Source organism: Eschrichtius robustus, chromosome 8 (genome assembly GCF_028021215.1).
Source record: "Eschrichtius robustus isolate mEscRob2 chromosome 8, mEscRob2.pri, whole genome shotgun sequence".
Classification (NCBI taxonomy): domain Eukaryota; kingdom Metazoa; phylum Chordata; class Mammalia; order Artiodactyla; family Eschrichtiidae; genus Eschrichtius; species Eschrichtius robustus.
Genome location: NC_090831.1, coordinates 77,446,562 through 77,462,500, shown reverse-complemented (window position 1 = coordinate 77,462,500; position 15,939 = coordinate 77,446,562). Strand labels below are relative to the sequence as shown.

At 36.7% G+C, this 15,939-nt stretch overlaps 1 protein-coding gene across 10 annotated transcripts in view; it reads left to right on the top strand.

Annotated features, from left to right (window-relative positions):
• ADAM22 (ADAM metallopeptidase domain 22) overlaps window positions 1-15,939 on the top strand; it is a 236,061-nt gene that overhangs the window by 175,799 nt on the left and 44,323 nt on the right. For all 10 annotated transcript variants that reach the window (XM_068549168.1, XM_068549159.1, XM_068549158.1 and 7 more), the window contains exons 15-21: window positions 3,869-3,968; window positions 5,974-6,045; window positions 6,267-6,359; window positions 10,107-10,187; window positions 13,330-13,380; window positions 13,606-13,669; window positions 15,646-15,751. In XM_068549168.1, the coding sequence (XP_068405269.1) occupies window positions 3,869-3,968; window positions 5,974-6,045; window positions 6,267-6,359; window positions 10,107-10,187; window positions 13,330-13,380; window positions 13,606-13,669; window positions 15,646-15,751 (567 nt within the window). The remainder of the gene's footprint in view (window positions 1-3,868; window positions 3,969-5,973; window positions 6,046-6,266; window positions 6,360-10,106; window positions 10,188-13,329; window positions 13,381-13,605; window positions 13,670-15,645; window positions 15,752-15,939) is intronic.

The window sequence follows — 15,939 nt, the reverse complement described above, 5'->3', positions numbered from 1 at the left end:
ATCAGCTTTATGTTTGTGGGGTTCATCCATGCTGATGTATATATATATATATACAGCTCTAGTTCATTGAATGTGTACAGCACAATTTCTCCATTCTTCTTCTTTTTTTTTAAATTTTTTTTTTTAACTTTATTTATTTATTTTTGGCTGCGTCGGGTCTTCGTTTCTTTGCGAGGGCTTTCTCTAGTTGCGGCAAGCGGGGACCACTCTTCATCGCGGTGCGCGGGCCTCTCACTATCGTGGCCTTTCTTGTTGCAGAGCACAGGCTCCAGACGCGCAGGCTCAGTAGTTGTGGCTCACGGGCCTAGTTGCTCCGTGGCATGTGGGATCTTCCCAGACCAGGGCTCGAACCCGTGTCCCCTGCATTGGCAGGCAGATTATCAACCACTGCGCCACCAGGGAAGCCCTCCATTCTTCTTTTAATGACCATGAATTTTTATGTTAAACACATGAATCATGCCATTTTCCTGCTCAGAATTTTTGTGTCTCCATTGTGTAAAGAATAAGGTTCACATTCCTTCCTTCAGTATTTAGAGGTCCATAATCTTTCTTCATACTCATTTGCAATCTCATTTTCTACTACTATTTATGTGGTTTGTTTACCATGATTGTATATGGGTTTCCAGCTTTTCTGATTTGTTAACTGTAATCCTACATGGATGTTCAGCCTCTGACAAATATGCTCATCATAATTGTACATGAATTTCCAGCCTCTTTTGATTTCTTTAATATTTTCTCTTCATCTGGAATTCTCAGTATTTTTTCTATCTAACCACATTTCTAACCACTTGAGATTTATTATAATTTTTAACTCCTGCATTATAATTTGATTCCGTATGTCTTTGTTTCCTCTCACCAATTAGTTGTAAATTTTTTAGGATTATATATTGCACTAATTTTTATTTTTGTCAGATCTCACACCATACTCTCTTGTACAGAGTTGTTTTTCAATAAATATGTATTGATTGTATTTGAAATGTGAACTCCCAGCATATGTATGACAAGAAGAATAGATGATGGAGGGAATGTACGTGCAAATATTTTTCAAAATATCTTTGGACTTTTTGTGTTTAAAATATTTTTCAAAATATCTTTGGACTTTTTGCTTAGTATTAAGAAGAAATGATAAAAGTCTTTGTAGTTGTAATTTTCTAACAATTACTAAATTCCATGCTAGACGTTCTTGTTTTTTAATCTTGTCTGATTATTCTGATTAACTAAAAGAATTATATAGACAATCTGCTTAGCACTAAACATAATATGCAGCAAAATCAATGGCTACACTGGAATATGCATAGCTCTTTGCATTGGAACTCCTTACATCAAATAGTTGCATACAAGAGGGAAACTCTTTACATAAAACATTGTCTGGTACGATGCCAGATATCATTTGATCTGTGCCAAACATCACCTATCAGCACTAATTATGGATATATATTTCCCATGGGTACATTCCCTCCCATTTCTACTTTCTGAAGTTCCTCTGTACTGTTAAATGTTGGAAAGCATTGTTGAAACGAAGACTGTCGGTCCTATTTAAAGGTATAAGAATTAAAAATGTAAGAATGCAATGAATAGATGTTACCCTGCAAAAAAGAAGCTTTGGGGCCAAGCTTAGGGAGAGAAATGGTATCTGCTTTCAGGTATTGGAAGGGCCATGGTATGGTAAAGAATTAGTCTCATTTGATATACTTAACAATACAGGACTGTGTGCGGCTGTTATAGGAAGTCAGATGTGGCATAGGGAAGGTAAGCACAATGTACAGATTTCAACTCTTCATGTGTAAAAAGAGCTTCCCTATCTGGGAAGAGTTTCTTGTCACTACTGGAGAGCAGACTGAGCTCCCAGCTGTGCAGTGGGCAGGAGGCTGGGCTAACCTGAATCCCCTGATGGTGCCTTTGCAGGGCAGGGGCTGAACTAGACTTTGACTTCTAAGGGTCCAGCACTGAAAATCAGTGACTTTCTTCTTTAGCAATAGAGAACCACCTCCGATTTTGACCAGTAGAATAAAGAGGGAACTTGAAGAAATTCCTGTTTAAATTCCATAATCCTGACAGGGATATATACAATGGATTATAGATAAGGCGATAAAAACATTGGCTGAAGTGTAGGCACTGAAAAGCAAAAAGGGAGTAATATATGTATGAAAATTGTAAAATAATAAAGTTTATGACTTATTAGGAAAATGAAGTGAAGGAAGTAAAGTAGTTCAGACAGTTTAAACCCAAGACAACTTTATTTGGAGAGTTTGGCATGAAATACTTGGTAAATGAGTTTAGGGTAAATAATCGTAAATTCCATTAGTCAGTTCACTTAAGCATTAATCGTTATGCTAGGAAGAAGAAGGCATATAAACGGACAGGCTAGTGGGAGAGACTTTTATAAAAACTATACATTCTTATCGCAATTGTGTTTTCACTTTTATAAAAAGCTCAATGTAAAATAATTTTTGAAAAATACAGAAAATAAAATTTGTATCACCTCTTTTCTCACCATTGGGTGATAACTGTGGTTAATGTTAAAATACTGCTGCTTAAATCTAGCAGTTTTGGGACTTCGCTAGCGGTCCAGTGGTTAGGACTCCGCGCTTCCACTGTACAGGGCATGGGTTCGATCCCTGGTCAGGAACTAAGATCCTGCATGCCGCATGGCGTGGCTAAAAAATAAAATAAAATAAATCCAGTAGTTTGGTATTTTTTCTCTTTACATGTTTACTGTTTTATAAAATTTGGATTATGTTGGATATGACTGTTTATTCATTTTTTACTTAACATTATATAGTCAGCATTTTTCTGAGTCTTCATTCTTTAACACTACCATGATTATTAATAACTACATGGTATTCTATTTTATTAATATATCACAGTTTAGTTAACAGTTTTCTACTATTGAACATTTAGATTATTTTCATGTTATTTGCTACTCTAAATTGTGCCACCATAAATATCTTTATTCAGACATCTCTGCACACATAGCAAATCAATTCCTCAAGAAAAATTTCTGAAAGTAAAATTACTAGATTTAAGGATATTTCACATTCTGAAGATTCTTAATGCATAATTCCAAATTGCTCTATCGCGAGGTTTCTTTTTCTATTGACCCTTGATTATTTTGGGGGGGGTATAATTTTTTTTTGTGTGTGTGTGTTTTGAAACAGTCTGAAACTTGAAGAGTTAGAAGAATAGTTACAAAGAACCTTTTTGTCTCTGAATTGTAAGTTTTTACATGGTGCCTATCACCTCCAAATACCTAACTTTATGTGCATTTCTGCAAACAAAGGCATCTTCCTATAGGACCACAATATAACCAAGAAAATCATATAATTCTTAGCCCTCATTCAAGATCAACCCTGTGTTTCTACAATGTCATTTTAGCAAACGCTTCAGAATCAGGCATCACAGTCAGTTTTTGGTCTCTTCAATCTGGAACAATTCCTCAGTCTTTCTTTGACTGTCATGACTTTGACATGTTCGGAGATTATAGGTCAGTTATTTTGCAGAATGCCCTGCAGTTTGGATTCCAGCCCAGGTTTAATATTTAGGAAAAACTCATTGTGAAATAAATTATTTCTAACTCTCTTTGATGGAAATTACAGGTACTATAGGTGTGTTTCCTTTGAATGGATATGCAGATAATGAGCAAACCGTAGTTACTATTAGTCACCTAATGAAGAATTTAGAAATGTGCTTATTGAATAAACTCTTACGGATTGAATACAAATGTTATACATAAGTGGAATTTATTATTTATTTATTCTTTTATTTTTAGGAATAATGTACAATGTTAACAATGTTCAGTTTTAAGACTAATCTACAAACAAGGGAGACTAAAATTGTACCCAGCTATTGCTTTTCTTCTCTTTTATAGCTATTATCTTCCTAAAAAGTTCACCCAGTGTAGTATTGAAGAGTATCATGACTTCCTGAATAGTGGAGGTGGTGCCTGCCTTTTCAACAAACCTTCTAAGGTAATAAGTGTGATCAGAGTTATTAGTTATTAATCTTTCTAAAGTATTGTAAACGCAAATTTTCATTCATTGTGTCTTATAAAAGAAAGCTTTTCAACTTAGCTTATATATACACATTCTAGATACACTAAATATCTGCATTTCTAAGTTGAATTAATCTTGGGCATTTGGGGTTATTCTGATGGGAATAAAAAGCAGGTAGAAATTAGTTTTGCTTTCTGAAAAATGTCCATTTTCTTTTTATATGGCCCAATGAGGATTCAGGGTTAGCTTACAAAAATGGTTTCACTTTGCCTTTCTTTTTCATTTTCTTGATGCATTCCCCCTCCCCTGCCTTTGGATACTGAATCACAATTCATACTGGTAGAAAAGGAGGCCTGTCTCCCCTCTTTACTCCCCACCACTGCCTTTCAGAATGAGCAGTACGATCAAAATTATAATACTTCTCAATATAAAAACTAAGTCTGCTAAAAAGGAGAAGGTCTGTACTTAGACTTTGTCAGAGACTTTTATAGCTTGCAGAGCATCCTCTGGCTACTGACTAGAAAACAGGTCTTCTTCATACATTTGGAAGACTTCCCATGTTAAAGAAGAGTGTTTTGTCCTTGGTAATTATGTGAACTATGAAGTGCTTCCCTACATCACAGTGATACGTGGCATTGCCTTTGTAATCATTTACCTGGTTTCATTCTCTGTTCACTCCAGTGAAATTTAGGAAATTTCATACTGCACTGAAAAGCAAATTGACAATTTTAAGACTCTCTCCAAAAGCTTCAGAAGGGATATTGGAACTAAATTCCTGCTTCTGTAAATGAAAAACAATTCACGTCTTTTAACCAAACTAATTGATTATTCTGAGCCCAGAGTAAGAGAATAACTGTGTTTTTTTATCTGGATAGTTTTAATTTTGGCTTCAAAGCTGCCTCATTCATTATGATCCTTTCAACTGAAAATGAAATCTAGAGATGAGTTGATTCTTTTGTAGGAGAGGAGAGAGTATTTGAAGTTAGGTGGGGACTTTTGTTGTTGTTGTTGCTTTCTTGATTTTTTGTTTGTTTGCTTGTTTTTTCCTTCTAGTTAAGAAAGTGTGTGTGTGTGCGTGCACGCATGTGGGTGTGTACTCACTTCCATTCTATAATATGTAAACTTGTATTAACTTTTGAATGAATATTATATATGTGGAACATAGCAACTATTTACTATTTACTAATTTTACCTATCACCATAAGATAAATTATACTCAAAAGATAATAAAATCAGCAGAAAGTTAAAAAATATAAAAGTCTCAAAATATACTCTTGTACAGGCCAAAAACTTTTTCCATCTCTGGGGCAAATTATTATTGCTGTTCTCTGCAGAGCTATCATAATAGGAAGAGTTGTATTTTGTATTAAATAAATCAGTGGATTTATTAATTTTTGTGATGTTTTCCTTATTGTCCATGAAATAACTTTCTGTTTCGCAAGGAAATAACAGTTAATAAAGGGCTTTTCACAGGTAATTGAACTTGATCCTCATAACAATTCATTAAGTAGATGGGAAGCTAATATTATTATTATTCCTGTCTTAAATACGAAGACACCTGGGCTCTGAGATGGCAAGCCATTTGCCCAAGATAAGTAGCTGAGCCACAATTTGAATCCAGATGTCTGACTCCAAATCCCTTGCGTCCTCTTTGAAATGAAATTTCAGGAGTCCATCTGGCTTGGTTTTAGTCAATGCCTGGATGATCTTTTATTTTGATGACACTTATCAGACCCTGCTTGATAGGTATGTTATATATGAAAATATGATTAAATATGAAATGGAAACAATATTAGACACTATGTTCTAAAGTTTCCAGTTCTAAAATTCTGAAGTCATACTTTGCAGTTTAGGAAAATAAAAATATATTTTGGAATGACTGACAGGCCAGAAGTGTAGGTGTGGCACTTGTGGTCTCTTGTAAGGTCTTTGGTGTTGATTTTTCTACATTTTAGTGCCCTTTTTGGTTTTCATTCCACAGCTTCTCGATCCTCCTGAGTGTGGCAATGGCTTCATTGAAACTGGAGAGGAGTGTGACTGTGGGACCCCGGCAGTAAGTCTCTGGGTGTTGGGATGATTTCTTTAGGTTGTTCGGGGTTATTCCAGGTTCACACACTGAAACATGAAGAGCAAGTGTTATGCCTAGAAATTTCATAAGATTTGTGGAAGAAAGATGCTTATTGTGAGGCTGTACATTTGTTTTAGAAAATATCCTGGTACTTTCAGGAAAATGACAGCATTCTCTGACGTTTTGCAAATGTTTATATTCCTTAGGAATGTGTCCTTGAAGGAGCAGAGTGTTGTAAGAAATGCACCTTGACTCAAGACTCCCAGTGCAGTGATGGTCTTTGTTGTAAAAAGTGCAAGGTAAATAAATGTGGATTAATAACCAGCTGAAAGAAAAGAGGACATATTTGATTAAATTGTTAAGGCTAGGTAAATATAACCAAATAACAATAGTAAGACCTAACATATGTTGAGTGACTAAATGCCAGGTGCTTTACAGAGCCTCACACACTTTGTCAGGAGTAGTTACTGTTTTTATTCCCATCTAACAGATGAGAACACTGAGGCTTGTAGTGATTAAGTAGTTTTCCCTGGGTCTTATACCAAGTAAGTCAGGAGCTAGGGCCTGAATGTTTGTAATCCCCAGAGTCTGTCCTCTCTCTACTGCCTCTCTGAGGAGCATGCACTTTAAATGAAACCATTTAATGTGCTATCATATATATGTAATAACAATAATAAAAATAAAATGTAATGTAATTTAAATGAAACTATTTTTTGAATGATGTGTTTCTTTTATTTAAAGCCAAGTGGATATTCAATAGATCTTTCCTTTCTTGGTGCTCAGCTTGGTGTATCTCTTGCATTAGCTGTTGAGGGAACAAAAGAAATCCCTTTAGACATTAAAACACCTTTCATGTGTTGTGCATGAGAGTTTAATGCATCGTTATACACCTTGTCTGTTTTCATCCTCCCAACAGTATCCTATACCTGCCCCCAAATATTTAAGCCTCTACATCAAGACTACAGTTACTTGGGGCTTACCTTGCTCAAAGAAATCTTTTTTCTCTTCTCATATAAAATCTGGTACAATATTCTACATTATTCCTGAGGTTCAATATCTTCCTCTCCCTCAGGTCTGTACATTTTATGGAGGCAGAGCCAGGCACTTACACTGTAATTGGTGCAGGTCTTCAGTAAATAATTGTTGAATGAATGAATAAATATGCACAGCACTCTCTTACTGATTATTTGCTGATTGACTAACTTTAATGAGTTAAGAGAGGGTGAAATATGAACCTATCATATTAAATACCCTATTGTGTGCCAGAAACTGTACTAAGCACTTTCAAATTATGTCATCCTATATCCAGGTTTCGTAACCCTGGCACTGTTGACATTTTTGGCCAGATAGTTCTTTATTGTGAGGGTGTGTCTTACGTCTTGTAGGATATTTAGCAACATCCCTGACTTCTACCTACTAGTTGCCAGCAGCATTCCCTCCAAGTCATGACACCACAGTGTCTTCAGACATTGCCAAATGTCCTCTTGTTGAGACTACTGTCTTAGATAATGCTCATAGCTACACTTTTGGGATGGGCATTATTATCCAGATTTTTCCAATGAGCAATGCCAGTCTCAAGAAAGTGAAATAACCTGCATAGGCTCACTCAGCTAGTAAGGAATAAATGTGCAGTTACATCCCAGATTTGCTGGCAGCAATTTCTGTTGTTTCCACTTTACCACTGTGTCTCTGGCAGCGTTTTAAGAGAAGCAAAGCACAGGCAGAGATCTCTGAAAGCACTCTCTAAAAAAGGAAGATTAAACCAAATGTTAAACAGACATTCTTTCATTTTGGCTACCTCAACTGTTTATTCTCTCAGTTTCTCCAGCTGCCTTCCAGGGATCCCCAATCATTTATTTTAATTCTCAGTGTTTTAAGTCTGCCCATCCATAAAATGCATTTAATTATGCTATTTTTTCTTGGATTTATACAATTAGACTCTTTGTGATATAATCATTGAAAGGAACAAGTACAAAATAATAAAATTAAAATATACAATAAAATGGCAGGGTTAACTATCCCAGAATATAAGTTACAACTTTACCAGTCAAGTAAGATCTCTTCTGCCACTTTCTCTACCCCACACCCCGACTCTCATCCCTAAAGGAGTCAGGCAGAAGAGTGAATGGAAAGGAGGGAATGGAAGAACAAGATGAGAAATCATATATATCTCTGTTTTCTTCTGTATGTATTTATAATAATGTATCTGCTCTGTGCTTTGTGACCACCTAGAGGGGTGGGATAGGGAGGGTAGGAGGGAGGGAGATGCAAGAGGGAAGAGATATGGGAACATATGTATATGTATAACTGATTCACTTTGTTATAAAGCAGAAACTAACACACCATTGTAAAGCAATTATACTCCAATAAAGATGTTAAAAAAAAAATAATGTATCTGTAAGTCAAAGTTGGCAAACACTTTCTGTAAAGGGCCAGATAGCAAATAGTTTAGGCTTTGTGGGTTATAAGGTCTCTGTTTCAGTTACTCAACTCTTTCTTTGAAAGCAGCCATCGAAAATACAGAAGTAAATGGGTGTGGCAGTGTTCCAATAAAACTTTATGTATAAAAATAGGTGGCCAACCAAAGTTTGTCCTCAAGCCATAATTTGGGGACTCATTGGTTATTTACTTCTTTACTCTTTTTCTCCTTTTATTTGTATGTAAATTCCAAGAGGGCAGGGATTTGGGTTGATTTATTTACTGCTTTATCCCAGCACTTAGAACAAGTTCTCCTTTACTATGCTTTCTTTCAGAAGTTTCCTGACAGTTCTTGAACATTTACACTCTCACATAAACTCTACCTTAAATCTGCTCGTACTTCTACCTCAGAAGTTCTAGAATTGTAGCTTGCACCAATCCCAAGGAGGAAGAGAACCAGAGTATATGAAATTAACTTATCTTGCTTATTTCCTTATTTTTATGGCTTATGTACTCCCACTGAAATGTAAGTTCCTTGCCAGCAGGATTCTTGTGTTTTGTTCTCCACTGAGTCTCCAGTGGCTAGAGAGTCCCTAGCACATTTTAAGTGCCTAGCAAACACTTGGTGAATGAATGAACGAACACAAGTTTTGTTCTGATCTTCTGAAAAATATCTGTTGAACTCCTGATTGCAGTTGGCAGTGTGCTGCTCATGTTCTACAGACAGCAGGAAACTCAAATGCCTGGAGGGTCGTGAACAAGGGAGAGAAGATGAAAGTTGTATGTGCGTGTGTGGGTGGATGGGTGGGGAGGGGTCCCGAATACTGTGTATGTTTGTGTGAGCAGAGATAAAAGCATGGAAGGATCCCGCCCCAAATAGTAACATTTTGGAGCAGGAAAGAGAGCGGGATTAAAGAGGGAAGGAGAAGGATGATAGCTTTATAGATCTCTGTTTGTTTTGTTATATTGAATACTCTTGCAATTTATGAATCCAACAAGCATAAAATTTAGTTGTACAACTCCCACACTTACAAAAAATACTTGAGTTGAAAACAGACAAAAAAACTCTCATACACGAATACAAATAATAGAAACATTAAAAAAGGAATAAAAGACCAAGCTATAGATCTGTATAAAAATTAGGCAGGAGAGAAGATGGTAAAGGAAAGCATGGGAGGAAATAGCTTTGCCAGAAAATCTCACTTTTACAATTCAGTCCAAAATGTAACTTCCAAATTCTTGGCTGATGGGGTAAAAAAGAAAAATGTGATAAAGGTGCCAGTAAGAACAAGGGTAAAGTGTAAATCCAAAAGCTATTTGGAAGGAAGAATTACTAGAACTTGGACTGACTGTCCTTCTGGTACAAATGTACCATCAAGCACATCCTATTTTAACAAGATCTTGTAAGGCTTATGTGTGATGACTATGCAAATTACTTTATATGTGAGAAACTCTGAGAACAATTAAGTTGACATTTCATGCAGTAACTGTGGTTTTCACAGATTTCCATCTTAAACTAGTTTAAGGTATTCCTATCCAAAAAATATTCATTTTCCTTTTTTTTAAGATGATACTGTGAGAGTTTTTTTCCTTTGACAGCTTTGCACATTGATTTTTGTTCATTTTAGTTTCAGCCTATGGGAACTGTATGCCGTGAAGCAGTAAATGACTGTGATATTCGTGAAACATGCTCAGGAAATTCAAGCCAGGTAATTTACGAATAATTTCTCTAAACCCAATGGGGGAAAAGTAGGAGTATGTTTAATGTGCTGAACCCCAGGTGAAATGGAAATGGACAAGATACTCATGTTTCTCTTTCATGTCAACTCTCACTCTCCTTTTATTAATTTTTTGGGAATTGAAGTTTCAGTAATCAAAGCTTGAGCAGATGTTTGGCGTGATTTTGTCTTAATGTTGAACTAACTTAAGACTGTATACATACATGCCTTAGCTATTTTGTTTTTGTTTAAAGTAGAGTGTAAAAGGCATTTGCTTTTTGTCTAGCTAGTGAAGGAGGAAACAAAAAGACTCTTTCTCTTCAGCTGGTTGAAGCAGGAGTCAGCCAAGGCAGAGAGACCCACGGGGTATTGGGTTCTGAAAAGGGGCTTGTCTTAACTCTTGTTTATCTGACACAGCTTGCCACTAATAGCTGCTCTTGAATTTAATATCATTTAGTTGTCAATAGGGAAGATAGGGAAGTTGATAAACTTTGGCAGGGGTTCACAGATTTCAGTGTACATGTATATAGGCAGTCCTTACTTTGCATATTAGTGCAGGACCACAAATGACCATGCAAGCTGAAACCATGTAAAGTTATTATAGTAATCAATGGAAAAAGTTATAGTTGTTCTGCGATCTTTAAAAAATATCAGATGGGGGGCTTCCCTGGTGGCGCAGTGGTTGAGAGTCTGCCTGCCAATGCAGGGGTCACAGGTTCGAGCCCTGGTCTGGGAGGATCCCACATGCCGCGGAGCGGCTGGGCCCGTGAGCCAAAATTACTGAGCCTGCGCGTCTGGAGCCTGTGCTCCGCAACAAGAGAGGCCGCGATAGTGAGAGGCCCGCGCACCACGATGAAGAGTGGCCCCCGCTTGCCACAACTAGAGAAAGCCCTCGCACAGAAGCGAAGACACAACACAGCCAAATATAAATAAATAAATAAATGTTAAAAAAAATGCAGAATCTCAGGCCCAGTCCCAAACCAACTGATTCAGATTCTGCTTTAAAAAAAAAAAAAAAAAATCAGATGATTAAATACTCTCTTACTGTTGGTCTTAAATGAATAGGGAAGCGAAAAAAATAAACTAACATTTATTTAGCATATTAAATTAAAACAGAAACACTGAAAATTATAGTATTTTATTTCTTTGTTAAAAAACTTACCAAGAGTAGTTTGAGCTGTGCTTGCCATCTCCTGGTCATATACCTTATGACACATGGTGAGCATCTTTTCTATGCCTTGTTGAATTGCCACACTCCTTTCTAAGTTTGTATCAGCTTTTGACATTTTATCCTTTGTGCTTTCAATGTCCTGAAATATCTCCAAGAGATGTGAAGTGGTAAATGGGAAGTTTTTTGCTGAACAGCGGTATCAACATTCCATTCCCATAGTGATTTTTTTCTATCACACCATTTACATTTGACTTGAATTTCTCTTCCAATGTCATCACTTTTCATTTCTTTGGTGCACTTTCATCTTTGTTGGCCAGTTTCCTCTTTCAACTATTCTATTTTGTAAGGTGGCACATGGTATCACCCAGAGAGAGAGAGGTAACAAGCTACATTCTTTGTTGTCTGTGCATGAACTGAATGAACAGATGCTCAGCGACCAATCACCGACAGACTTTGAAAGAAGTGACTAGATGGGCCATTGACTGTGATGGGCATCTCTTGTTTACCTAGTGATCAGTGGACTGAAGAGCTAGTAGCAAAGTTTGTACTTCATGCAATAACTCACAGTTAATCTACTGTGGTAACTGAAATTGGAACTGTGTCCTTGGGGTACTGGTGTTGTTTAACAAAACCACGGTGAGTGAAATTCATGCTCCAGTGTGAGTGAAATCCATGTAAAATGAAGACTGCCCACATCTTTTTTTCTCTAGAGAAGAGGGATTCAGTAGTGGTATATCTACTTTAACCATTAAAAATGCTTTATTTTAAAGGTAGTCATCCTAAGAGATTAAAGATCTTTTGTGTAAAAGTACTTTCCTTTCCTACTATCTAATTAGCATTATGTTTCTAAGCTAACACCTAGTGATGATGGAAATACAGTGAATGGGCTCTGGGAATGAAAGTATATTAGAGCAACTTCTTTGAAATGTGATTATATGATAAGCAGGGATTTTAAAAGAATTCTAAATCTGAAAATGATGTACATACAAAGATGCTCTTGTTCCATTGGTTGTAACAACATAAATTGGAGATAATTATAACTAAATATTTTAGTACATTGATTATATGGTTTGTTAGCTCAGGGCAATGTGTTACAGCTATAAAGATGATACCTGCAAAAAAGTTTATTATGACGTGAGGAAACTTGTATGATGAAAGTAAAGGGCTGGAACAGAATATAAAACATTATCTATAACTTGATTACACTTATGTTTAAAAATATCACATTTTGTAGAAAATGGTAGAGGAAAAAAATGTACCAAAATACAAAAAATAGTTGTCTTTGGGTGGTAGGAAAATGAATGACTTTTGTCTTTAATTTTTCTTACCTTTTTACATTTTCTAACTTTTCTCAAATGAGTATGTAATTACTATAATGCTAGAAAAGAGGTATAATAAATTTAAAAATTACACTCTGTTTCTATCCACATAAGAATGCTTTGCAGTCTTTTCTGCAATTGTTATAAGGAAAGAAAAGGGGGTGGGTGGGCTATAAAGCATGTCTTTTTCTAACATGTCCAGGATAGACCTTTGCTTGAGAGTCATTTTAAGTGTAAGGGCGATGTTACTTCTCATGGTGAAAAAGAGGAAACCATACCTGTTGCTCCATCTGTTGTCATCTTCCTTGCTTTTGTCTTGTGCTCTTGTTTTTCTTGCTCTGAGGAATAGTGTGTCTGTGTAAGTTAGCTGAGTCATTGCTGTCAGTTCTTTTTATTTGTAAATAAGGATTTACAAATCAACTACTTTTGCCTCTGGTAGATCCATATTTTTAGGGGAAAGTGCAGCAATTGTTACATTTCCTTTTGATTTCTCTTGATCTTGTTTGTTTTTATTTTCAGATGGTTTGGGAGACTATCCTATATTATCAGACTTTATTTTTAAAATGAAAATATTTATAAAGGGATTAGCTCATCTTGATATTTTGCTATGCATTTGGTTCATACTTCTGTTTTCTCTTCCTAGTGTGCCCCCAATATTCATAAGATGGATGGTTATTCATGTGATGGTGTCCAGGTAAGTTACTCCATCTTTACCTAAATGTTTCATGTGTACCAGCTTGAAAGAAATACTGAAGTCTTATCAAAGTAGGAAGATCATATTAAACGTTTTGTAATCAACTCTGAAGATAAAAGGCCTTTGTTAATACTCATCTACTAGTATTGCTAGTCATATTTACTTTTTCAGTTATCTAACAGAAGGGGACATCGTGTTGCTAATGGGTATGCTTTTCCATTTTAGGGAATTTGCTTCGGAGGAAGATGTAAAACCAGGGATAGACAATGCAAATACATCTGGGGGCAAAGTGAGTAAATAGTATGGGTGGATCCTTTTCAGAGTATGGTATCTGGCCCAAAGACATGTGAGCTGGAAATAATTTTTCAAGTACTTTATGACTAGGGGATTTTCAAAGCCACTGCAGGTCTTTGCAGGGACACTTTTGTGGAAATTAGAGAAAAGCACCTTCTTTGAGAAGACACAGCTCCATACCTCTTGGCTACCTGGCAGTGTCTTTGGACAGAAAGTGCCTTTGCTGCCAGGCAGGTAAAGTCCACTCTAGTGCATGCAGCTCGGAGAATAGAGCAAACCTGGGTTTTAGCTCCTCTTATGCTGTCCTTAGTATCCTTAGGCAAAACCCATCAACCACATGGAATGGACATGGACCCTGGATAGGGCACCCTTGGATAAGAACTGTAGCATTTTAGCTAGAATTGCTTTTTCTTCCTTAACTCTCTTTCTTAAACTCCAACTGGTTTTCCTAGTTATAGGTGAATTTCTGCTGAGGTAACTCTGCCATATCATAAAGAAATTTTAATGTTATTTCTTTCAAAATTCATCAGATTTTCAGAGGGAAACATATAACATTTATATCTAAAATATATTTAACTTGAATGTATATTTAAATGTGATATATTTTCCAGAAGTTATTACTGGCCCTTTTGAAAGCAGTTTTTGTTTTAAACTCTTCCAGAAGATGATTTGTATTAGAAAGCAAGCTATAAAGATAATGATAATCCTTAATTGTCACAAACAGTGGCTATAATCCTTTTGGGAGGGGAAGTGTTTGCACTCTTTGGAACAACTAGAGAAACATGGGGATGGGAGAAAAATTTAGTTATGTAGGTTTATGCCCTGGACAAAGAAATACGGTTTTTGCTTCTTCCCCTTAAGAAAAATTAGTGGCTGACAGCAAAAAGTAGGAAAAGAAACTACCAATATAATTAGTTTAAAATATATCTATATATACATACCGACAGTCATCTTTGATTAGTTTGCAAAAGTTGTTTTGGGGCTTCCCTGGTGGCGCAGTGGTTAAGAATCCGCCTGCCAAGGCAGGGGACGCGGGTTCGAGCCCTGGTCCAGGAAGATCCCACATGCCGCGGAGCAACTAAGCCCGTGTGCCACAACTACTGAGCCTGCGCTCTAGAGCCTGCAAGCCACAACTACTGAGCCCACGTGCTGCAACTCCTGAAGCCCGCGCGCCGAGAGCCCGTGCTCCGCACCAAGAGAAGCCACCGCAATGAGAAGCCCGCGCACCGCAACGAAGAGTAGCCCCCGCTCGCCGCAACTAGAGAAAGCCCGCGTGCAGCAACAAACACCCAACACAGCCAAAAATAAATTAAAAAAAAAAAAAAAGTTGTTTTGATCTAACTCTTGGATGGCTCCATCTATCAACCTTGGCTTTAGCAAAAATAATCCTGACAAAGATGCTGACATGACTTAAAAATGTTATTTGACTTTCAGAGATTTAACCGGAATTCAAGTTTGTTTAAAAGTAGAGTAACATTTTTCGATAGCTGTTAAGAATTAATAAACAAGGTGGAAATACTGCTGTTTCTTGAATCTTTAATTATAGTGCATCACTCTTTTAATAAAATTGTCTTTATGATTCATAAAAGTTGCTGAGTGAGAAATTCGTGCTTTATATTTGGCACTGAGATTAAAGCATTGAGTATTTATTCAGTGAAACATTTGGTAGCATCTTCCCCTAATTATTGGCCAAACTCTGAGGGGTGTTGTTCTGAGAACCTATAGCCTGAGTCCTATCAAAGATCTAAATAGATTTGTTTTCCAAGTTTCAAAGGAGCAATTGTGAAAAATGTACCTGAGTGATGGATGCTTTTGGTAGAGGGAACTCTTGTGAACCATAGCTACAGTTTTTGGAATTGATAACATTGTAGTGAAGGAGAGTCCTTCGTGGGTGTTTTCCCCTTACTGCAAACATGCTGAACAACTCATGTGGTGTAACTCTCACTGATAGAAAACTCTCTTCTGCTTCAGAGGTGACAGCATCAGACAAATACTGCTATGAGAAACTGAATATTGAAGGCACCGAGAAGGGTAACTGTGGGAAAGACAAAGACACATGGATACAGTGCAACAAACGGTGAGATGGAGAAATTAGCTAGAGTTTATACCTCAGTTGCAGGCACTACTTTTTGAGCGACCAGGACTTTCCTGTTTTCTGCATCCTGTAAAGCATTCTCTTCACCTCATCTCTTCCCACAGTTCCAGCATCATCTTTGCAGAAAGCTCCCAAATCTTAACACACGCTCTGACCTCTCCCCTAAGGCT